We start from the raw sequence: 25849 nt of genomic DNA, 5'->3' as shown, positions 1-25849 counted from the left end.
CTCGGAGGACTCTTCTGAGGAAGAGGCAGCCAGCAAGCCTGACAAACCTGATTCAGATCCACGGCCAGTGGCAGAGGGACTGCCAGAGGAGGCAAGGGTTGGCGGGCCGGAACTCCCAGCTGGCCTGCCAAGCCCCACGTGCAGATCCCCCTGTCTAGCCGGCATCAGGTGAATGAACAGCAGTACAGCAAGTTTAAAGTTGCTGTGGCCGCTACTGCCTCTTTCACCCAATGGAGGGGAGACAGGGAAATTCCTCCATCTCCCCTCCGTCAAGTGAGTGGGAAAGCAGCAACCCAGCAACCTGAAATTTGCTGCGGCCGCCGCTGCCTCTTTTACCTGATGGAGGGGAGACAGAATTCCTCCATCTCCCTTCCATTGGGTGATTGAGTGGCAGCGTGGCAAATTTAAACTTGCTGGGTTGTTGCTTTCCCTTTCACCTGATGGACTCGAGATGGTGGAATTCCTCCATCTCCCCTCCATTGGGTGAATAAGTGAATCACCCAATTGATCACCCAATGAATGAGTGAATCACCTAATGGATTAAAAGTTAAAAGGGCATTTCACCCCTGCAGGCTGCACTCAGCCGCTTTCCAGGGAAACCCCTGACAAGCAGCTGAGTTGGGGGTGAAATGCCCCTCTCCTTGCCACAGTGCAGCGTCAGGGAGAAGGGCATTTTACCCTGGCAGGCTGCACTCAGCTGCTTGTCAGGGAAACCCTCGGCCAGCCAAGCCCTACCTGCTGTTTAAATGGGCATTTCCCCGGTGCTCTGAGCTGCGGGGAAATGGCCATTTAAACTTTGGGTGGGAATTGGCTGGCCAGCTGGGAACTCCTGGCCGGCCAGCCAAGCCCCGCTGTTTAAATGGGCATTTCACCACCACTCTGAGCGGTGGGGAAATGGCCATTTAAACTGTGGGTGGGGCTTGGCTGGCCAGCCGGGAGTTCCCGACCGGCCAGCCAAGCCTCACCTGCTCTTTAAATGGCCATTTTACCACCACTCGGAGTGGTGGAGAAATGGACATTTAAACAGTGGGTAGGGTTTGGTTGGCTAGCCAGGAGTTCCCAGCTGGCCAGCCAAGCCTTGCTGTTTAAATGGGCATTTCCCTGCGGTGGGTAAATGGCCATTTAAACAGTGGGTGGGGCTTGGCTGCCTGGCCGGGAACTCCTGGCAAGCCAGCCAAGCCTCACCTGCTCTTTAAATGGCATTTCTGTGGAAATGGCAGTTTGTGGAAGTTCGTGGAAAACGAGCTTCCATGAACTGCTGGTTCATGAACTACGAACCGGGCTGGTTCGTAGTTCTTTTTGGTTCATATTTGGGTTCATGGCCATCTCTAATTGGCAGCTGCATCAGTAATAAGAAGAACTGCACAAGCCCATTCCTGTGTGAAAAAGACCTCTGTTTAGGTTTGCTTTGTAGATCAGCAAGTGTCAATGTGCTTAAATTTGATACTTTATAAGTTTGTACTGTAACAGTAATTTCAGCTGTCGTACCTGAAATATATGTTATAAATAGTAGTCCTAGGTTCAGGTTGGTTATTAATAAATATTTATTTCTGCCATAATATTGAACAAATCTTTTTGAAAGTATTCAGAGAAAAGTTAAATTTTAGCATTGTCAGAATCCAGAGACAGTGAATTTATCTTCCTGGCAGTTGTGGCCATGCACAGTTGCCACTTTTTCTCCTGAGCACTGGTCTCAGGACCCTTGGGAGGGTCAGTGTGATTTATAGGAGGCCTGCTGCCCAAGAAGTCTTGTGCTAAATCATTGGCCAGCAGGGAGGTGACTGTAGAGTCAGTTAAGACAGGTGAAGTCTTGATGAATGGAACCAATGCACTTTCCCCTTTTTCAGACACAGGGATGACCTATATATATATATGTTTCAGCAGGGGAGGGCAGAGAGCAGAACTAGGCAGCCCTGGTGATGAATCTCAACTGATCGAACCTACCCACTTCTTCTCCTTAAATTATAGCAATAAATTTGTGATATATAGCCTTTGGAAAAAAATTTGTCAAGATAAGAATGGTTGGAATAACTAAGTGGAATAATGAGAGAATATACCATTTAAGCTGCGATTAGTTATATCTGAAAGCAAAGGCAGCCAAATAGCTGTTTAGCTGATTGGCTATTATACAGCTTCTCTCTGTTGATAATGTGATGTAAAATGTTCATAAACTTAAAAAGAGCTACTTTAGGGTAATTTGAGAACAGAGTATCTTCATATGTACTTAAACTATTTTTTCAATCTGATATTTAAAAAGGCTAGACTCCTGTTTCTATGATGAAAATCAAATACACACATTTTTGTATGCACATAAATTCCATGTAGCCCTTCCTTTTACCAGTTTGCTGCCTTGATCTGAGTACTCCCTCCTTGTATGGGCTTTCAATGTGTGAAAAGCACATCCTTTTGTTTTGTCCCAGGTTATCCAAGAATTGAAAAGTAAAGACATTAGCAAATCATTCCGAAAATCAATAAACAAAAAAAAGGGAATTACAGCAATTGGAGGAACATCCTCAATTTCCAGTGAGGGGACCCAACATTCTTACTCAGGTAAATAATTTGTCCTTTGTTCAGAGAAAACATTCATTCCTGTCAATGTCAAGCCAGCATTTACATTTCATACAAAAAAATCCCAGCATCTCTGATATTTAAATGTTTGCTTGTTTGATTTTTATCAGGAATTCTTACTTCCTTCTCTGGTTTGCTGTTTGGTTTGCTGATAAAACAATAATTAAAATGCAAAAATGTACTTTCCAGGATATTAAATTAGCTTGATTCTTAATTCAAGTACACATATTCCCTGGTGCATAGGATTGTACAATGAGAAATTTTTGGTGCCTTGAATGTCCCCTTAATAGCAGAAAGGCTGACTTTTTTTTTTAAAAAAAATTGTACTTTATTATACTTATATCTGAAATAAGTCCCATCATGTTAATTATCTTAGCAAGACGTGGGACTCCACACCCAGGAAGGCATCAACTAGCTTAGATTTAAATTCTATGTAATTATATTTTGCTCTTTGTTTCATACCCCCTAGATTTTGCTGGGTTTTTTCGTACTCTTACATAACATTATTACATAGTGAGGACCCACCCATGCACCTGAAAATGTAGAATTTAGTTTGTGATTAAAATTTTGTCATTTCATTTTGCTGTCAAATCACAGTCAACTTATGGCAACCCCATATGATTTTCAAGGATACAGATGTTCAGAGGTGGTTAACCATTGCCTGTCTCTCTGCACAGCAATCCTAGACTTCCTTGGTGGTCTCCCATCCAAGTACTAACTGGGGCTGACCCTGCTTAGTTTTCAAGTTCTGATAAGTTTGAGCTAGCCTGGACTAGGCAGGTCATCGCAAGGTACAGCTAAAATCTTGGTAAATTTTTGCTGCCACTGGCTAAGATCAAACTAGACTTGCAGGGTTGTTTTTTTTTTTTTTTGGAGTGGAATTTTTCTTTATTTAAACTATAAACAATAACATAAAAGCTATAGACAACAAACAGAAGATAAAAAACATTCTAAAAAGAAGACACACTAACAATACATAAACAAGTGAAAAAAGAAGAAAAAATCCTTAAACTAAACTACAGATTGAGTTCCGATTTTCTCTGTCACAAATATGGATCATTTTCAGTGTCTCACTTATTCTAAGTTAAACATAAGAGCCCTCCTTTTTCTATTGTTCATTATTCTTAATCCATAAATCCAGATGTCATCGAGTCCTTATTATCCATTTCATGTAAAAAGTCTATAAATGGTTTCCATTCAATCAAAAATGTAACTAATGTATTTTCCCTAATCAGTGAAGTAAGTTTTGCCATTGACACAAACTCCAACACTTTTATCCACTGTTCCTCCACTGTAGGCAGTGTTGGAGTTTTCCACTTTTGTGCATAGAGTACTCTTGCTGCTGTAATCAAATATAAAAACAAAGTTCCGAATCTTCTTTTCAACTGGCTGTCCATTATTCCCAACAAAAAAGTCTCTGGTTTCAACTGTATTTTAATCTTCAAAATCTTCTGAATCAATAATTGTATCTGCAACCAGAAACTCTTTGCTTTCTTACATGTCCACCACATATGATAAAATATCCACATATTGTTCCATTTCTCCATTAATATGTCATGTCCACAATTATTTGCCCATTTAATCATACATTCTTTTACTTACTCTTCTGCTGTCTCAAACCTCAACAAAGTGTATACATTTAGAAATAACATAATAATCATTTGTAGAGTACAATTTCAAATTCAGTTTTAGATTGCTTAAAGTCATATTGACTCTTGTGCAGTTTAAATCTCTCCGAGATTTGCATTTAGGGAAACCACTGGCAAGCATGCCCTTCTGCTGCTAAATCCTCGCTTGTTTTAATTTTAACTTGACCTTGAGAAAATTCCAACAAGTCATGATAAGTTAACCATTTAGTTGGACTCACCATTTCCCTTCTAAAATGAGCTTCTTGCGATGACAACCAAAGAGATATTTTTGAACAAAACCTAGGTTTGTATTTACTCCATACTCTCAAAATGGCACGCCTTACATAATGATTATTAAACTCTGCATTGGCCTTAACTTTGTCATACCATAGATACCCATGCTACCCAAATTTTAAGTCATGCCCTTCATGGTCCAATAGTCTTCTATTTTTTAACATTATCCATTCCTTCATCCAAACCAAACAGTTGGCCACAAAGTATAATCTCAAATGTGGCAGACCCAAACCTCCTCTTTCCTTTGTATCCTGTAGAACCTTAAGTTTAACCCTTGACTTTTTTGCCTTGCCATGTAAATCTCGATATATCTTCCTGCCATTGCTTAAATGGTGCCTGAAATAAAAATAACATTCTAAGTAAAACATTCATTTTAATTGTAGCTATTCTTCCCAATAACGATAATTGAATCTTAGCCCATCTTAGTATATCCCTTTTAATTTCATTCCAAGTCTTAATATAATTATTTTGGAATAACATACAATTCATATTTGACAAAGTAATACCCAAGTATTTTACCTTTTTCTCAATTTTAAACCCTGGTTTGCTCTCCAGTTGCATTTGGTCCTATATTTTCATATTTTTAGTTAACACTTTGGTCTTCTGTTTATTAACCTTAAAATGAGCCACTATACCAAATTCTTTCAATCTTGTCATTAAGGATTCAATTCCCTTTAAAGGGTCCTCCATGCAGATTTTTAAAGGGTTGGGTTCCAGTTCCCCAGACCCAACTTGAATTCCCCACAGTCACCCAGCATCTTTGGGAATAGTTGTTAAAATTAAAGGACCCCAAATGACCTTGAAAAGCCACCATGAGGGGAGGAAGGGCTCCTGCCTGCCCCTTTCCCCATGTTAAAATAGTACTGGCAGAGGATATTTCCCTGTTTTTATTGCTCCATGTGCACAGAATTACTCCATGTGGAGCAGCAAAAACAGAGACTACCCTCTCTTGATATTTTGGAAAACAACTTGAAGGGGGAGGCAGGAGCCCTTCCTCCTTCTACAGTAACATTCTGAGGCTATTTGGCCTCTTCTGTGTGGCTGCAGAGAACTTGAGTTGGGTCTGGGGAATCTGGACCCAATGCTTTAAAAATCCACACGTCTAGTTTGACCCTAATATAACTATTCCCTCTGTGAAGCATTGTGTAACTTACACCAGTCATTTCTGGCAAAGCCTGCTAAGACTAATTGTTGTGCCACATGAAATGTATGCTGTAGAACATCCTATGTGTTCTAGGAGAAGAACAATATCAACCTGTCTTTCAGGGGTGCTTGCCTGTTGTTACCAGAACTGCTCTTTTAAATGGGGAAATTAGCTCAGCAGTCTGGAACTAAAATTAGCACGGATCTAACCAACGTTTACGGAGGTCCCAATTCCAGAAACTCTCGTGACAAAGAGGCAGACTACAAATAGATTCAATAAACACGTGTATTTACTAATAGTGTGGCATAAGCCTGAACTTGCACATACATACGAGAAAGCATACAAGAACTAGGAAATGCAGAGTAAGAAATACAGAGACGGTTGCATGAGCAGGTACCCATGATGATAAGGGCGATACTTACCATCCTGAAGTGGAGCAGAGACACGACAGCGAGGTGGTCCAATGCCAGCACTGGATCCACAGAGAGACAGCAAGGGGTCTGGACAGGGAAGGCGCACACACCATGTGGCCGGGGTGGTCAGCTTAAATACCCAAAACGTACCCTGGGGCTGGTGCTGTACCTTGTGGTTCTCACGGGTCGAAACAATGGTCTTAATGGGTTACTGAATGTCTTGGATGGGCCACTTTAGAAATCTGATTGTGTTATAGTGACACCTCAGGAAGAGGGGACAAAGGAGGGAGGGGGAGATCCAAGCGTGCTGTATGGATGTTCCCGTGGACAGGGCTTGCCCTGATGTCATCAGCTCTGGAATGCGGAGGTTTCTTTGAGATGCATTCTCTAAGTGCTTGGGATGGTCGGCACTTAGCTTCCTCTCTGGGGCGGCTCCTAAGATATGCAGAGCGGGGCGAGGTTCTCTCGCTGCGGACGTGGTGTGTCCGCTTCTCCAAAATGGCTTCCCAAAGCAGGCTTCTTCTCTTGGTCTTCTGGCTGCCTAATAACATGGTCGCCGGCTGGGCATGGCTGGGGCTGGCTAGTAGGCTGCCCGGTAGCGAGGGCAAGCGCGGTGACCGGCCCGCGGGAGGCTCCAGGCGGGAACTGGCCAGGGAGCGCCTGGCCAGGCTCGCTGGAGGTTTCCCCGGCAGGCGCCCGGCTGCTAACAGCGGCTTGGGCCCAGATGAGGCAGGCTTCCATGGAGGCAGGGAAACAACACGTAAAACACAGTCCATAGCAGGGAACAGGCGTGGTCCGTGGCGGATGGTAATGCAGGCACGGGGCACACGTGTACTAAAGTCCAAACACACACTAGGAGGTCCAGATATAGGTCTGGGCAGGGCTGCCCAGGAAGAAAGTCCTTTGTGGAGTCATCCAGACATGGAGTCAGGAAACTAACACAGTCTATTGCAGCAGCAAGGTAATTAACAAGCAGGCAGGAAACTGTCACGTGTATTAGAGTGCACACGTGCAGGGCAATCTTGGTGTAGCAGTAAAACAGCAACACAGGAAACTCTGGCACAGTCCATGGCAGGCCTTAAAGCAGGAGAGGGGGCCTACTTGGCAGCACTGTTATTCCTCATCTTTTAATTGAAAAACACTTGATAAGCTTTCAAGGAATCCCAGAGTACCCTAGAACATAGTTTGAAAACTATTAGCATAAAGCTGGGCTGTGTGCCATACTTATTATGTTACTTCCTCCTCTGCCAGGTTGTAAGAGGGCAAACAAAAGTGGCTGCAGAGTGCTGCTGTCCACCATTCACTTAGGGCCAAGCTACAAGTGATGAATGACACTTGAACGGCAAGTGGATTGAGTGGAGGGCAAGTGAACAGGAAGAAATACACTTGCCGTTCAAGTGTCATTCGTCACTTGTAGCTTGGCCCTTAGTTGCTACCACTCGTTCAAGCAGGTACTTATTTGCCTGGGTCAGCAAGAAGCGATAGAATCTAGGAGCAGTAGCCCTCATTCACTTGCTTGTCCTCTCTATTTGTGTCACAGCCATATCCAGATGGGTGCCTGCTAGCAGGGCCACAGCAAGGATCGCTGGCACCTGGGGATAGCTCCAGGGATGTTGCCGTCCCCCTGAGCATTCGTGTGCTAAGCGCTTGTGCATGTACCTGAACTACCTCCAACCTCCCAGCCCTCCTGCTTTGCCAGCTGCTGCGCCCAGCCAGGAAGTCTGGGACGCCATCCACTCAGTTGCTTCACGCTGCCACCACCAGCACGCACTCTCGGCTGGGCGCAGCAGCAGCAGGCGGCTGGGGCAGCATGCGGGCGGCCTCCCAGCCTTCCGCTCAGCCACCAGCACTACCACCACCAGCTCTGTGACATGCATTCCTGGTTGGCAGCCGCACCTGGTGCCCCCTCATCATCGGCGCTGGGGGCAGGCGACCCCCCTGCCCCCCCTGTAGATCTGGCTCTGCCTGCGGACAGCTCCCCAAAGCTAAAACTAGTCCTGAGAAATTTCAACAAGTGGAGATAATCTGCTGTCATTTGGTGAGTGTAATGTGCAGCCTGACTCTAAAATAACAGGAAGAACTCTTTAGTTCAGCAATGAAAAAATCACCTAGGAAGATTGTTGTAGAATTTTTTTCCTTATGATTCAACTAGGGGATCCATTGACTCTTTTCCAGTTCTATAATTGTATGTTTGATGTCTTTACTGTTAGATTGTTTGAGATTTTTATTAATTTTTTTTCAGAGGAAGAAAAGGTTGCTTTTGTTAACTGGATAAATAAAGCTCTGCAAGATGATCCTGACTGTAAACATCTTCTCCCCATGGATCCAACAGATGACAGTCTTTTTAAGTCACTTGCTGATGGCATCCTCCTTTGGTATGTTTAATGTTTATATATATACATATGTTTATACACACACACACACACACACACAAACCTCTGCTCACAAAAAAGCCTGTAAAAATACATAGAACATAATCCAGCCAGAATGAAGCACTTTTAACCCACGTAGTCCCCACTGATTTCAATGGGAGAATTTCAGTCTCCCTTTGGAATTCATGGGACTTTTTAAAAAAATTGGCTCCATCCTTGAGGTCTGTGGGTGATTCCCCCATAGTCATTAATAAAATACAGGAAATCTAAATGATTTTGCACACATGGTTCAAAATGCAATTCTTTTGCTCCTGTCAGTCAGTGAGTGACTAAGCATTTTTATATACATTCAACTGTTCAATTATCTGAACTTTTACGAAATCAAAACACCCATTAATCATAATGTATCATTTCTTCCTTTTTTCTGGCTTGGATCCAAAGTTCTGTGAATTGAAGGAGTTTGTAGAACATTTTGCCTGCCTTCCTCTTCACTTGCCAGTCCACAGAAAACCTGTGGCTTAATGTTTGGAGACTCTCTTGAATTAAATGCTATGCAATACAGGGGACCACAATAAGGAGATGGAATGAGGCAAAACCATTGCTTCTGTTTTATTAGAGCAACCCTCCCTCCATGCAAGGGAGAGATTTCACCTGATTCACCTTTCCTCCTGCACACCACCATACCATATGGAATTTAGGATGGGTCCCCCAACCCACTGCACAAGGTTTTTGAGGGGCACACAGGCTGCGGAAAAAAAGCACAGAAGTTGCACTTCTGTGAGCTTCTGTTCACAGCAGTTTGGATCTAGCCCTCCAGCACTACATTCGCTACTCCCTTGTGTTTTTCTGTGGTTTATTTTCACATTGTGGGGAAGTAGTAAATAGTTTAGTATTATCAGAATAATTGTAATCTAATCAAAATACAGGAAGGATGATATGCATGAAGCTGATAACCTATGCATGAAGCTGATAATAATTTTCAAAATATAAAAATAAACATTTACCTTTACTTCCCCAGCAAAATGATAAACTTATCCCAACCAGATACAATTGATGAGAGAGCTATTAATAAGAAGAAGCTTACTCCATTTACAGTTGCTGTAAGTATTGCACAGTAGCAAAAAATAAGATAAAACCTACCTTAACAGGCTGTCCTGAAGGTGAACAGGTTACGATTTGAAACATTCTTTGAATATTAAAAATATCAAAGTAATAAGATAATTGCAACAAATCAATTCCTGGTTACTCATTACATGTTCCTAGGTTGTTCCTGGAATCCATATATTAACAGAATCGACTGAAACTCCAACTAAGGATAATTTAATGCTAGGACCATTTCTGTACATATTTTTGCAAAGCTACTGTGGGTCTGATCCTTATTTGCAGTATGCAGTCTGACACATAATTCTCCATATTGTTATGATCAACGTGTTTCTGATTTGTACATGGGCAAGTTTACTGATCTCCCGAACAAAGCATTCTTAATCCCTTTGGAACTGCAGTGGTTGTTGTTGGTATTTCCCTGCTACACACCATGTTTTTCATATCCATATGGAAAGAATATACTAACAGTTGTCATAAGCAGAGTAACAGCTTCTCCATGCGTTCCTAGGACCCATGATCTATTCCAGGTTCTGAATTTCCCGACCCGCCGACCCCACCCTCAGCTGTCTTCTTGGGTGCCTTGGGGGAAGGTCATCCCTCCGCCTCAGAATAGGCAGGGGAGGTGGTTGTGCCACCAAGTCCTCCTCCTGCCTGCTGGGCCGTGATTCTAGCTCTTTCTCACGTCATGCCAGCATTCTCCTCCCTGGCATCCCGGGGAGGCCTCCCCTTTATGGCATCCCTATGGCCCACCCCTGCCTGGAGCAGCCAATCTGCCTCCTTGCCTGCCCATTCCTCATGCCACCCAACACCTCCATCTGTGCTCCCCTCCAGAGACTGGCCCTGCTTCTGCCCGTCCTCCCTGGATCCCTCTCTCCCTGGGCTGTGGTCCAATGTGAAACCTGTACCCTGCTTCCCTGGGTCCCACCTCCCTGGACAGCCATCCTACCCTCTTCCCTGCCCGAGCCTGGCCCTCCCTGAGCGGCCCCTTGGGCGGGTTGCTGGGTCAGGGCTAATGGTGGCCATGTGGGGCTCCCTTGCCCCTGTCTGCCCTGGAGGTGACTGCTGCCACACCAAACACGGCTCCATGGGCCACCCTGGGGCCTGAGGAGGTGGCGGGGAGACTGGCTGAACTCAGCTGCAGTGTCTTCTGGGTGCTGAGTGCTGCCAGGAGGCTCAGCTGGGCTGCAGGTTGCTCCGTCTCCCAGGTGGCTTCCTGCTGCGTCCTCCTTGCTGCCCCTGCTGCAGGTAAGGGGTTCAGGGTCGGGACGAGTGGAATGACTCCGCTTGGCCATAGCCTCAGTTGGGGTTGGGCCGGCGCAGGGGCCAAGTCCGAGGTTGCATTGGGCGGCTCCAAACAGATGTATGGGTGAAATTTGTCCCTAGTTAATTTCTCTGGTTTTTTTCTTTACATTTATGTTATTTTAAAATGTTTGTCAACTTTGTATATACATTAATACACAAACATCCTCATAAATTTCTTTCTCTTTTTCTATTTAGGAAAATCTAGATCTTGCACTGAATTCTGCATCAGCTATTGGTTGTACAGTAGTCAATATTGGATCACAAGATTTAAAGGAAGGGAGACCACATTTGGTGTTAGGACTGTTGTGGCAAATCATTAAGGTTGGACTTTTTGCAGATATAGAAATCTCCAGAAATGAAGGTAAGAAATTAAGGACTATTGGATATTACAACATCTTGAAATCTGTTTGCTTCTTTTTTGCAGTTTATGAACAATCAATGCAATTTTAACTTTTTAAAATAAAACTAAAGATTTTCTGAAAACTTTTTTGATAGCTCTTATTGGTTTGCTAAGCGATGGTGAAGAATTGGAACAATTAATCAAACTGTCTCCAGAAGACCTCCTGTTGCGTTGGGTCAACTACCATTTGGACAATGCTGAATGGAAGAAAATAAGTAACTTTAGTGAAGATATTAAGGTATCTCTTATACTGTCTAATAAACAAACTAAAATACTGGTTTTTACTCAGACATTTTGAACCGGAACTATCAAGACCATTTTAGAAATCTTTTTGTAATGGCATTTTAATCAGCTGGGGCTTCTCACAAGTGAGGATGCTCTATTGCATCTGGTGTGAGAGTCAGCTAGAAATCTACATGGCAGCTAAGCAGAACTGTGACTGGAGCTGTTGACTTCTGCCTGTTGCTTCCCCTCAAGTTGCTTGAGACCCTACTACTGGCCTGTTGGCTCAGACTATCTGGCTTAGGGCAGGGTCAGGTAGGGCAGATCAGAGTGAAGACTTTTCTTCTCTGGTCCGTTCTTGGAGGTTAAAAAAAGAAACTCAATTGAGAGTCTCTCTACACAAGACACCTTGGCGTGTGATCATCAAGTGTAAAGAGATACAATGTTAGCCGGGAAGCGTAGTTTAAAAAGACAGAGCCAGCAGATCTCTCTCCTCAGAGGGTTTGTTAATTTCATCTTCGCCTCTAGAAGGATCTGTCAATTTCACTTATCCAGTCTAAAACTGTGTGGGATCGCAACCAGATGGCATCAAGGAATGGAACTGGGATGGAACCGGGCTTGGACCTGGAGAGATTATAATGGGCTGAAGTTTCCCTTCTGGCATTTCACTGCCCCTTCACACAGCTCCAGTGTATAGTAAAGCCTTTGCCCTGCTGCTGGCTCTGTCTTTTTAAACTACCCTTCCTGGCTACCATTGCATCTCCCAACATGTGTTCTTCACATGTCAGATGTCTTTCAGGTAGGGCATATTGTTTGATGCTGTTTCACTTTACTATGGCTCTCAAATTGGCTGAAGTTTGATAGAACCAGTAAGGAATTTTGTCTTGATAGAAGAGCGGAATTTGAGTCTAGTGGCCCCTTAGAGACCAACAAGATTTTCAGATTATATGATTTTGAGAGTCAGAGCTCCCTTCTTCAGTATCTGAAAAATCTGAATCTATATCTTCAGTATCTGAAGAAGGCAGCTCTGATTCTTGAAAGTTTATACCCTGAACATCTTGTTGGTTTCTAAGGTGCCAACTGGACTCAAATCCTGCTGTTTTACTGCAGACCTACATGACTACCTAAAACTGTCCTAAAAGAGAAATGCTTGCTAAATTAAAAGCTACTATTTGGAAAGTTTTGAGCAAAAGCTTGTTAAGCTTATTTGTTGTCTTCAGAGTCTTGTACTAATGTATTTGCGCAGAGCAAATCTGTACAGTTTTTTTTACAAAAAATAACATTTGCATATTATGGTTGTGGTAGTTCATGATAAAATTCATGATTTTAAATGCTTGTATCCCCAAATCCCTGCCATTTTAGGGGGGTTGCTTTTTACTGGAAACAAGACACAGAGATTTATAATTTGTGAACTCTGTTGATATGTGGCTTAGGTCCAAACTATACATTATTAAAGGTAAAGGTAGTCCCCTGTGCAAGCACCAAGTCATTACTGACCCATGGGGGGATGTCACATCACGACGTTTTCTTGGCAGACTTTTTACGGGGTGGTTTGCCATTGCCTTCCGCAGTCATCTACACTACACCAGTCATCTACACTACACATCTAAACTGGGTACTCATTTTACCGACCTCAGAAGGATGGAAAGCTGAGTCAACCTTAAGCCAGCTTCTGCGGGATCGAACTCAGGTCGTGAGCAGAGCTTGGACTGCAGTACTGCAGCTTACCACTCTGCGCCACGAGGCTCTTACATTATTACGTGCATAGTATCCAGCGCACATGGAGCCCCACAGTGGTTGTTTTAGCTTGGGGAAATGGTGCAAGATACAGAGAGGAAGACTGAATTCCCCTTTCCCACACAATTTACTCATTTATTTATTTATTTCCTGTTGAGATTCAAGGCAGAGTACCAATTAAAAAACTCATAATGCAATCATTTTTTATTTATTATTATTTTTTAATTTATTTTTTTATATAATTTTTTATTTTCAATATCTAACATACAACTACTACATACATACATACCCTACAGAACAGTAACTACAAAAGACTACAATAACACAAGGGATAGGAAAGAGGAGAGAAAAAAGAGAGAGGGAGGGAGGGGTGGAAAAAAGGGGAAGGTACCCTACAAACACTAAACACTAAACACTACATTTCTGTTTTCCCTTCATACTGCCATTATTCAAAAGTTAAAGCTTTATATTATATTGATGGAGTGGTTGACCTTACTAAATGCAAATTACAATTTAATTTCAAGTTAAATTTTTCTTCCCCTCCTGGGTCCCGGACGGAGTTCTCTCTGCGCAACTGCAGCCGCAGTGCTCGTTTCCTCCCCCTCCCCCTCAGACTTCTCCTTTTCGTCTTGCTTGGTGCACTAGAATTCTGGGTTCCTGTCCTCAAAATCCCTTAGTTGATCTTCTGATAATATCTTAAAGGCTTGATCTTTATGGGTGAACCAGATTCCTTCCGGAAATAACCATTTGTACTTTATTCCACGTTCTCTCAGAAGAGCTGCGAACTTTTTATACTTAAAACGTCTTTTCCGAACTAGAAATGGGACGTCTTTCAATATCTTAATTTTGTTGCCCAAGAAGTCCAAATCCGCATTGTATGAATTATATAGGATAGTGTCCCGGATCCTCTTAGATGAAAAATCGATGATGATCTCGCGCGGCAACTGACGCTTCATTGCATACTTTGAAGTAGCCCGACGGGCTTCCAAAATGGCGCTTTTAACGTCTTCTTTAGTTGCCCTCGCGGGTGTCGCCAATAGTTCCGAGACAAGACCCCGTAAGTCCTCGTTTTCCTCCTCTTTCACATTCTGGAGGCGCAAAATTGTCTGTGTTCGTTCCACTTGTAGCCCGATCAACTGATTCTCCACCAGTTTAAGCTCTTTATTCGTAGCCTTCACGAGTGACGCACTTTCCCGAGCAGACTTCTCTGCCCCCCCCCGCTGCTTCCTTGATGGTTTTCACTTCGCTCTCCATTAAGCCCACCCTTTGATCTGTTTCATTCAGCTTGTCAACAAAGGGTTTTATAGCTTCACCAACCGCCCTCCGTACAATTTCCTCCAGCGATTCTCCCTTTAAGGCAGCCGAAACTGACTTGCCAAGGGCAGGACTTTGTTTTTTTGTTGCCATTTGGGGGGGGGCGCCAACCAAATTTTGAGACTCAGCAAAGGGGAAGAGTGAGCCTTCTTAGCTTCAGATCTCACCTCTCCTTCACGTACGCTTGTAATAACAGAAGGAATTCGCTTACTTGTAGGCTCTCGCCTAGTTCTGCTCTTTGCCGTTTCTCATGGCCCGGCAGCACTCGAGGCGCCGCGCACGTCCGCCGGCCTCTGTAGGGACAAACGGGCAATTAACCCCCCGCATTGATTCCAGGGGGCTCTTCCCGCAGCGTCCCGGACCCAGCCTCCCTCACTGGGAGTTTTGGGGGCTAATCTTCGCAGATCAGCCGCCCGGACAGGGTGCCCGGCCGCTTCTTCTCGAGCCAGCGAAGAGGAGCGTCCGACATGGCGGAGAAAACGAAACCGAATCCATTATTTTTTAATTTATTTACATCATTTATAGTCTGCCTTTCTCACTGAGACTCAAGGTGGATTACACGGTATGAGGTTAAGACAATCAGTATCAAGTACATTTCAATACAATACCATAAGGTAAACAGATACAAGTTTAAAATACATAGCATTAGCAAGGATCCAAGACAGAGTAGAAAAAATATGGGAGCAAAACATAATCAATTCTAGGACTAACATTAGACAACATGGAGTGCTGGTTGTATATAGGAGTACATATTTAAAGCAGCAGATAATATATAAGGCAAAAATAGTGAGGAAGTCTATGATCCCCAACTCACTAGTGAAGCATCTGAGACTCCATCCCTACAATACAGCCCTCCCATTTAAGTAAAAAGCCTTTTTGAATAGTTTGGTTTTGCATCGTTTACGGAAAGCCAGGAGAGTGGGGGCTCTTCTGACTTCCTCAGACAAGTCATTCCACAGGATTGGGGCCACCAGAGAAAGCCCTTGTATGGGCTGCTGCTGACTTCACCTGTGTGCAGGCTGGCACCTGCAGGAGACCCTGTTCAGATGAGTGAAGCTGCCATGGAGGAACATAGGGAAGGAGGCGGTCCCATAGGTATGCCGGACCAAAGCCGTGAAGAACTTTTTACGTAATAACTAATACCTTGAACTGAGCACAGTAAATGATGGGTAGCCAGTGGAACAATTGCAGGATGGGAGTGATGTTCATGCTCCTGCTTGCTCCTGATAACAATCGAGCTGCAGCATTTTGCACTACTTGGACCCTCCTAGTTAACTTAGATAGGAGGCCAATGTATAGAGTATTATAATAGTCAAGCCTTGATGTTACCATAGCATGGATCCAAGTGGCTAGATCAGCCATGTCAAGATAAAAAGCCATCTTCCAGGCTAGATTGAGGTTGTAGAAAGCATTTTTTGCTGCTGCTTTAACTTGTTTTTCTAGTAATAACACTGGATCCAGTATAACCCCTAGGCTCTTAACCGAGTCTGCAAGGGTCAGACAAACTCCATTGAAAGTGGGGAATACAAAGTCCTTCAAGATCTCTGCCTTCCCAACAAGCATGACTTCAGTCTTGTCTGGGTTCAATTTCAATTTGTTGTTGTTCAACCATTTCACCACGGCTGTCAGGTAGCGATCTAAGATTTCCACTGCATCCTGTGGGGACCTGGATAGTGAGATATAGAGCTGGGTGTCATCTGCATATTGCTGACATCCAACTCCATAGCTGCAAATGAGTTCTCCTAAAGGCTTTACGTAGAGGTTGAATAACATGGGAGATAAGATTGCGGCCTGTGGAACACCACAAGATAGTTCTCATTCTGGAGATATCTGATCTCCAATGGCAACCCTTTGAGTCTGCTCCAAGAAAAATGATTTAAACCAGTCCAGGGCACATCCTTTGATGCCTACTTCTGTTTCTAAACACCTCAACAGGATGGCATGGTCCTGCAGACAGATCCAATAGAAGGCTGCAGACAGATCCAATAGAATTAATTTAATTTATTAAATTTTTACTCTGCCCTCCCCACATCAGTGGGCTCAGGGCGGATAACAACACAGTTTAAAACATTCAGCTATCGTTAAACATTATAAAATTACTACATATTATCATTAAAATTATAAAATTAAAATGATAAAATTAAAATGATAAAATCTATATAAATATAAATGTAAATACACATGCACACACACACACATAGAGCAAGGAACACGGCAGCACATAATTTGATTTAGACGTTCCAGACAGCAGTTCTTTCCAGAACAAAATATAGTAAGATGGAAAACAACATTACGAGGGAGGGCCTATATTTTTAAAAAAAACCACCTGGGGGGGGGCACCACCCAACATCAACCATATGCCTGGCAGAACAACTCCGTCTTACAGGCCCAGCGAAATGTTAACAAGTCTTGCCGGGCCCTGGTCTCATAAGACAGAGCATTCCACCAGGCTGGGGCCAGGACCAAAAAGGCCCTGGCCCTGGTCAATGCCAGGCGGGCCTCCCTAGGTCCAGGGACCTTTAATAGCCATTTATCACATGAATGAAGGGTCCTCTGGGGCTCATATGGGGAGAGACGGTCCCGCAGATACGTCGGTCCCAGTCTGCATAGGGCTTTATAGGTTAATACCAGAACCTTGAACCTGATTCGGTACTCCACCTGCAGCCAATACAGCTGGTGCAACACCGGTGTAATGTGCCCCCATACTGGTGCTCCAACGATGACCCACGCCACTGCATTCTGTACCAGTTGTAACCGCTGGATCAGGTTCACGGGAAGCCCAGCGTAGAGTTTGTTACAGTAGTCCAGCCTAGAGGTGACCATTGCTTGGACTACTGTAGTCAAGTCGTGGGACGATAGATAGGGAGCAAGTTGCCTGGCTTGTCGAAGATAGTAAAAAGAAGACCTGGCAACCGCAGTGATCTGATCCTCCGTCTTCAAGGAGGGATCAAGAATCAACCCCAGGCTCCTAACTCTTGGGGCCAGTGTAAGCACTGCCCCATCGAGTGTAGGAAGCCGGGGTCCTGAAACCACCCCCCCACGACTCAAGTACATGATTTCCGTCTTTGTAGGGTTCAGTTTCAGCTGACTTTGTCTCAACCAACCAGCCACAGCCTCAAAAGCACGCTCCAGAACATCCGGAGTTGATCCAGGCCGGCCCTCCAACAACAGATAAAGCTGGGTGTCATCCGCATATTGGTGACACCCAAGCCCAAAACTCCACACCAGCTGGGTGAGGGGGCGCATATAGCTATTAAATAATGGGGAGAGTATCGCTCCCTGCGGCACACCACATACTAGTGGCCTACTGGACGATAACCTTTTCCCAAGCACCACCCTCTGTCCCCGATCATGGAGAAAGGAGGCCAGGCACTGCAACACTGTCCCCTGTATCCCCACATTGGCAAGGTGGTAGGTCAAAAGATCATAATCGACCATATTGAACACTGCTGACAGATCCAATAAAATCAGCAGTGCCGATCCGCCCCGGTCCAGATGCCTGCTGAGATCATCTGTGAGGGCGACCAGCAGTGTCTCGACCCCATATCCTTGGGCGGAAACCAGACTGGAAGGGCTGAGGGCTGAGGTCTCCTTCAGGAAACTCTGCAGTTGCTTCTCCACCACCCGCTCAATCACCGTACCCAGAAATAGAAGGTTCGAGACCAGGCGGTAACTGAGTGGATCGAAGCAGTAAGGAGGCATGGCCTTTGTCTATATTCGGATGGAAATCATCCACTAATGCTACTAGTGCTGTCTCTGTCCCATGTCCTGGTCTGAAACCTGATTGGAAAGGGTCCAGAGCGCCAGAGTTATCCAAGAAGGTCTGGAGTTGGTCAGCTACTGCTCTCTCAATCACTTTGCCCAGAAAGGGCAAATTAGAGACTGGCCACATCATTTTTGTCTAGGGATGTTTTTTTAAGTAGCGGATGAATAACCGCCTGTTTGAGCTGTCGAGGAAAGCTGCCCTGAGTTAGCGATTGATTTATAATAGACCTCAGTGGCTCACTTATGTGGTCCTTACTTGAGGTCAACAGCCAGGATGGGCAAGGATTGAGTGCACAAGTAGTGGTTTTCATAGATGTCAAGATCTTGTTAAGATCTGTCATAGTGATTGGTTCAAAGCAGTCCAAATGTAAGCTGGATGGTGTATTTGTCATAATGCATAAGGCAACCAACACAGTAAGACTAAGATTACAAAATTAGAAGACAACACTCATGTCACTTCTGGTAAAAACCACAACACTTACATTCCCCTCTTCCAATTTTTTCTCACTGGTGCCTGAGGTGCTACTGAACAAACAGTCGGGAGGCCTGCCATCCCTAATAGCTAGAAAAATGATAACTGTAGACTATACTATTATTCCATTATAAAGGTGTCCTCCTGGACTATTCCACACTGCCGTAATCCCTTTGCAGAAATTCCTTCCTAAACATTTCTGTTTTTCACATTGATAGAAGTGTGAGAGCCTTCTTGACCTCCTCAGATAGGCTGTTCCACAACGTGGGAACAACTATAAACAATGTGTATGAACAGACAATGGCTGGTCTTGTCTATTTTAGGTGGCACCCACAGGAAACCTTGTTGTGGTGAGCATAGGAAGAGAGGCGGTTTGGTAGAGATGACTGTCCAAGACCATGAAGGTCCCTATATATGATAGTATCTTACACTGAATCCGGTAACTGATGGATAGCTATTGGAGTGACTGCAGAATTAGCGTGCTATGCATATTCTGCATAGCTCTCAGTAATAATCAGGCTGTACCAACTTGAGTCACTGAGTTGACGTCAAGGGCAGACCCACATAGTACATTACAATAGTGTAGTCTCAATGTAAACATAGTATCTGCTCTGTTGTAGCGAAATGGCTGTCCTGAGAAGGTTATGAAGGTTTCTATACTTTTTTTTTACTTAAATGATGTGCAACGGAATTGTTTAAGAGGGCCTTTTATAAGGGCAATACAACGATATTATAATATAATGGTTCAGGAAAGTGTTTTTATAAGGACTAAACTATTGTGAGGACTAGACCATTGTGTATATTATATATTATCTATTTGATGTAGGTATTATACTGGTCCCACTGCATTGTTTTCTACTTATGGCAATATCATCTTCTGCACTGTTTAACATACCATGTCTAATACTCTGTTTTCCCCCTCAAATTTCTGTAATCCTACTTCAATTGCATTGCTTATTAGATGTCACATCCTATTGATTTCATTGGTACACACTGTGTAATCTACCTGGCGTCTGAGTGAGAAAGATGGATAAATGAATAAAATAAATATAATAAAAATAACTGAAACACGGTGTCCTTACTCCTCTCCATTTTGGGATTTTATTCTTAAAGATGATGCAGCTTTCTGATATGACTGCTATTTCCTTCCAATGCAGAAACAAATGAAATATTTTAATTCTTATAGTAATTTAGGATCTAGAGCTAAAGCATACTATTGCAGCTATTGATGGATTGATTCACCTTTCTTAAATATCTGCCATCAATATATGTTGAGAACTTTTGTTTGGTTTTCGTATTATTTGTTTCAGGACTCAAAAGCATACTATCATCTGCTTAAGCAAATTGCACCTAAAGGAGACAACAGTGGAGAGACTGCTATTGACATAAATCTTTCAGGTCTTAACGTATGTATATACATGATTGTATCTAAAGTTCAGTTTCCAGTAATGAAAGGTACTTCTGTCAGCAGAACCAAACTCTCCTACCTCCCCCCGCTTCCAAGTGAAGCACCCTGCTGCTCTGGCACGGGGTGGGGTGGGGCTCAGAAACAGTTTGAAGGGTGAACTGGGTGTCTGCAATAAGAAGGAGAAATTGAAAGAATCCCCTCCTCCATTTCAATCAAATCTAACAGTGGCCAATGGTGGTCATGCACAAGAGTTTCATTAAATGTATGCCCTAAGATCTGTGTATTAGTAATAATAACTGCACTTATATACCACTCTTGAAGTGAGGTGAGTGCCCCACTCATAGCGGCGAACACAGTCAGTGTTGTTATTATCCCCACAATACAGCTGGAGAGTTGGGGCTGAGAGGAGTGGCTTGCCCAAGACCACTTACTGAGCTCATGGCAGTAGTGGTATTTGAACCAGCAGAGTACTGATTCACAACCCAACCACTTAACTACTATTCTACAGCATATGTATGCCCTAATTTATGTCCTAAGATCTGAGTATTGTTTGCATATATCATAAATATATAAATATGATATAAATATATATCATAAATATATAAATGAAATTGCCTTGTCTGGAGTGCTGTTTTGATATCTTCATTTTTACTTTTGTCTTGGGAGAGGGGCAATTCAGTGGTAATAATGCTTGGTGAGTAAAGGTTATGCATCACTGATCTAGAATATGAGAATCAAGTTACAACTCTGTTGCTCTAGGAGTCCTCCTATAGTAAAATATGGGAGCTTCTTAACAACATCTTTTGTATAGCTAAACAGTTTGAATTGATTTTGGTGCATTGAACTGATATCTTTTTTAAAAGAAAACCCTCTCTCTTGCAATATGAATGTGGAGTTAAGTTAACTCTGCCAACATCATTATAAAATTAGGCATTATTGTTTGACTTTTATTAGAATCAGTGGAAGTTTCTGAGGCAGAAAAGCTTGGTTTTATACTGTCAGTATTCCCGGTGTGTTTGTAATAGCATCTTAAAATGCTTTTTATATAAAGGTTTCTTTCCCCTTGTGGGATGGCATCCATATCTTCCTGAGTATTAGATTGTGCTTTTGGCAGTATTCGATTTAACACATATCCTAAATGCAGTTTACCAGTTGTGTATTAAGGCCCTCAAAGCATTCAGTAAATCTCCTCCTTTTGCTGCGTACCTGAAATTAAAAATCAGGGGTCTTAAACGTAGCCCACAAACATATGGCATGTGGGCTGCATTCATTGTGGAGAAGCATGGCAGCTGCTGTGTGGCTTCCTGGCAGTTCGTTCCCGACAGCCCCCGCACCCAGAAATTTTTAAATCTCAAGCCTGCCAATCCTGGCTGGCTGGGTATGTAGGCTGGGGGGCAGGGCTGGGCGCTGGACTTAGGGGAGACAGTTTCCTTGCAGGTACAGTGGGCGGGTTTTAAAAGGTTGCCTGCTCCGCATGCAACTTTGTGCATTTGCAACTCCTATGTACTGCCAATACTCCACAAACTATGTGTATCCTAATAAAGTTGTGACTTCCTTTTTACTCAAACCAGCTGTGTCAGTGGTTTGTCTTGCCTTCTTCTCCCTCCTATCCTCTGCCGCCCTTTAATGCTGGGTTGCAAGTCATACTATAAGATTATCAACTGAAAATTGGTTTCTAAACAACCTCTGCTTTGCAATTCTGCTTTGCAGCTTGAACCTCTGCTTTGCAACTTGATCTATTACAAAAGAATATAAAAGGTCTACTTTTTTTAAAGTGTATTTTTAAATGTTTTGTTCTTTTTAGGAGAAAAGTGATCTGAAGAGGGCTGAATATATGCTTCAACAAGCAGAGAAACTGGGCTGCAAACAGTTTGTAACTCCAACCGATGTAGTTGCAGGCAACCCTAAACTTAACATGGCCTTTGTTGCAAATCTCTTTAATACATACCCTGCCCTGCACAAACCTGAAATCTCTTCTTATGATGTCAATTTGCTAGAAGGTGAGTTCAGCATTTACTGCTGGGGATATTAGATAATATCTAATTCATGCAAATACAAATAGGCCTTGACTGCTGAATTTTTCACACAATTGACTCAGGTGCTTCAAACTATGATGTAAAAAAGGTTAAAAATATTCGCTCACCATAGATGAGTCCTGTTGTAGAACTGAATAACACGCAAGTAATACTGCAGTATACATAGTTTCCTCAGTATGCTGTCTCAAGATACGGTCACAAAGAATTGTTTAGTAAGTAACATAAAAATAGGCTTAAGAAGAGCCATGCTAGAGCATACCAAAGGGCAATCCAATCCAGAATTTTGTTTCCCTTGGAGTTTGTTCCCCAGAAACTGATATTCAGAGGTACAGTGTGATTTGAATCTGGAGCAGTGTTGCTAAGAACTCTTACGGAGCTCCCCAAAATTCGCATTGCTCCCTCACAGAGTTTTTTTTCAGCTGGAACAGGGTGGAACAGAGTTCTGGCACCTCTTGAAAATGGTCACATGGCTGGTGGCCCCGACCCTGATCTCCAGACAGAGGGGAGTTTAGATCGCCCTCCACACCATGGCGCAGAGGGCGATCTAAACTCCCCTCTGCCTGGAGATCGGGGGTGGGGCCACCAGTCATGTGACCATTTTCACCAAGGGTGATTTAAACTTTAAAAAACTCTCCCCTTGTTCCAGCTGACCCAAAGTAACATCATTGCATGGTCCCAGAAACTTTGCGCGTGCGCATGTGGTACTAGGGGCCCCACCTCCCACCAGGAGTTGCCCCCTGTGCTGGCAACCCACTGAGTTCCACCACCTCTTTTCCCAGAAAAAAAGCCCTGCTCCCTCACATATTTAAGCGAAAAAAGAAGGAAAAGAAACAGAGGAAAGGGAGAAAGTAGACAGAAAGGTGAAATAAACGATATTGAACTCCTTCTTTTCTCACCCACAACACAAGAGCAAGACCCACTCTGCCCCCTGCTGCCTTGGGGGAGGAAGGTATTCAACAAAGCTTAAGGGAAGAGAGCAGGAAAAAAACTCTCTAGGAATCCAGATTCACTTTAAACGTGCTTAACAGGAAAATTTAGCAAGTGATCTCTTGTTGTGGGGGAGCACTTGCTAGGATTTCAAGTCAAGCAAAGAGTTAAAATGAGTGATTTGGGCTGAACACATGGAACTGGAATGAACACATGACGCTGCCTCATCATAGTCAGTATTGCCTACTCAGACTAGCAGCAGCTCTGTGATATTTCATATAGGGATCTCTCACACTACCCACTAGTTGATCATTTTAACTAGTGATGCTGGGGATTTAACCTGGACTTTCTGCATGCAAAGCAGATGATCTACCTTTGAGTTTCAGCCCCTTCCATGAATTCCTGGAGAGGCTTCCCTTCCCAGTGACACTCAAGTCCCAATGCTTTGTTATCAGCCCAGACCAACAAGCATTATCCTAGCCCCACCCCCCTCACTGATCTTCCATTACTACAAAATGAAGCATTGTACCGCCTGGTTTCTTGGGCTCCAGAAGAATCCAGGCTCAATAATTTTGTACTGCTACCCCTCACGCCTGCAAGTGGCCCTTTCCTGTAGGTTCCATTTAGCTATTGTGGTCAACAACTACTGGAACCTATCTGCCTTTAATTTGTTGCATGTTTTAAAAAGACATCTAAACCAGCGGTCATTGCCATATCTTCTAGCAGTGAATTCTATAAATTATGTTATGAGAAGTTTATTTTGTCCAACCTAACTCTGTTGCTCATCAGTTCCAATAGTCAGTTTTAGTCCAGTCTCGAAAGTTAACACTCTGAAAATCGTGTTGGTCTTGAAGGTGTCACTGGACTAAAATCCTACTGTTCTATGCAGACCAACATGGCTACCCTCCTAGCAGTACTCAGTTTATACTCTTGGAAAGCAACATGTTCATGAATAAGCTGTTTGGATAAAAGTAAAAGTTTCTATTGATAGCCGTTCATTCAGCCTCAAACGCTTCATTATGTTGTATTCTTTTAAGTATTATTATATCAATGGTGAGCACATTCATTTCTTGATAGTGGTGTGAGACATCATAAACTGACAATTTATGATTTTCCTATTTTTCTTTATGGAATGCAGATTTGACCCCTCCTAATGTAGGTACAGTATTTAGTATTTTCATTAGCCTATAAATGTGTTTCTCCTGAGACTTCGGGTTTTTTCTTTTTCTATTATTACTACAGCCACTTTCCTCCTGCGTTGGTTATATATTGCCACCTTTTAATATGCCGTTATAACTAAGAAAAAATAATAATTAAATCATGCATTTGCATTAACTAAAAGGGTAAAATGTAACTGATCTCTTGACTTCTGCTAATAGCCTTGCCTACTTAATTTGGCTTCTTTAGGAACTTTGATGGAGCCTCAGAATTGTGAACTGAAAGAGAGTCAATACAAAGGTTTTTTCAGTCAGAATTTCTAACAATAGGATCTATTTCATCCCATTGAACAGAGGAACATGCTTTTCTCCTGTGTGAATGGTTTAAATTCTTAAAAGAGAATCCTTGTATAGTTATAGTATAACAACAATAATTGAAACTCCATTTTTTTTTTACTTTGGACTTATCTCATGTCCTGTGTAAATGTTGCAGCTTCCAAGACATGGTGGAATATATTATGATTTCTTTCCTTCGTTGTGGATTTGAATAACACCAATTGATTACAGGAAATGTAGACATTGGTGAACTGAGAACACAGTGTGTTCTACTAGTTGTGGAACTACTTAATATCAAATAGTGTCTTTTCCAAGCATAGAAACTGAGGGACAGTTTCCATAGGTCATGATATTGATCCAATATTTAAAATGCTTATAGTGAGTGAGGGATAGAGAGTTGTCATGGAGAGTATTGTAGCTAAATAAGCTGAATAGGTTTTTGATAGCTGAAATTATTTTCTTGGGCACACATAAATATGTGAAGCTGTCTTAGGCCAGTGGTCTGACTTACAGTGCAATCTTAAGTAGAGTTACTCCAGTCTAAGTCCATTGATTTCAGTGGGTTTAGACTGGAGTAACTTTGCTTAGGATTGCACTATTAGTATATGTAGTTCAGTATTGTAGCAGTTCTCCAAAGTCTCCATCAAAGAAAAGTTATTTCCATCTACTACCTGCACACAAAGCTATGGACCATATTAACCCATGGCCAGGCCCCTAGGCTTTCAGGTATTTTGGGTCCCCTCCAGTACTCCAGTCTTTCATTCCATTGCAGCTGATATCCTGATCCTGGTAGGGTAGGTACTAGACTGCAGTACATAGCCCTATATCCATTTTTGAGGATCTCCTGAAGAATTCTATTCACATTTTTAAAATATTTTTATTGCACAAGTAAATTTTTTCAGGAAAGCACATTTTGGAGGTATAATTGTTCAGTACTGTAATATTTTGAAGAGAATATTTTTTAAATTATTTATTTAACCATTGGAGCCCTAGGGCTCAGGTAACAGTGTCTCAGCAAAAAAAAAATTGATGGGCCCCTAGTCCCTGCAGGGCCCCTAAGCTTCAGCCAAATCAGCCTTATGAATAATACGGCCCTGGCTATAATTGAGTGCCTATAACTGAGAAAAAGGAGAAGGGAGTATCTAACCAACATACCATAATTTGCTCCTTTAGAAGTGTGAATATAATATTTATCATATATTTTTGATTTTCCTTTTTTCCCCAGGGCCGGGTTTGGAAGGAAAAACATG

The 25849-nt window shown here is 42.9% G+C and overlaps 1 protein-coding gene across 4 annotated transcripts in view; it reads left to right on the top strand.

Annotated features, from left to right (window-relative positions):
• Nucleotides 1-25849, top strand: part of PLS1 (plastin 1) — a 72869-nt gene that overhangs the window by 32334 nt on the left and 14686 nt on the right. For all 4 annotated transcript variants that reach the window (XM_054982683.1, XM_054982684.1, XM_054982681.1 and 1 more), the window contains exons 4-10: nt 2421-2550; nt 8290-8422; nt 9438-9519; nt 11021-11186; nt 11321-11463; nt 20046-20141; nt 21948-22143. In XM_054982683.1, the coding sequence (XP_054838658.1) occupies nt 2421-2550; nt 8290-8422; nt 9438-9519; nt 11021-11186; nt 11321-11463; nt 20046-20141; nt 21948-22143 (946 nt within the window). The remainder of the gene's footprint in view (nt 1-2420; nt 2551-8289; nt 8423-9437; nt 9520-11020; nt 11187-11320; nt 11464-20045; nt 20142-21947; nt 22144-25849) is intronic.

Source organism: Eublepharis macularius, chromosome 6 (assembly GCF_028583425.1).
Source record: "Eublepharis macularius isolate TG4126 chromosome 6, MPM_Emac_v1.0, whole genome shotgun sequence".
In the NCBI taxonomy this organism is placed as follows: Eukaryota; Metazoa; Chordata; class Lepidosauria; order Squamata; family Eublepharidae; genus Eublepharis; species Eublepharis macularius.
This window is presented reverse-complemented; position numbering and strand designations above follow the sequence as displayed.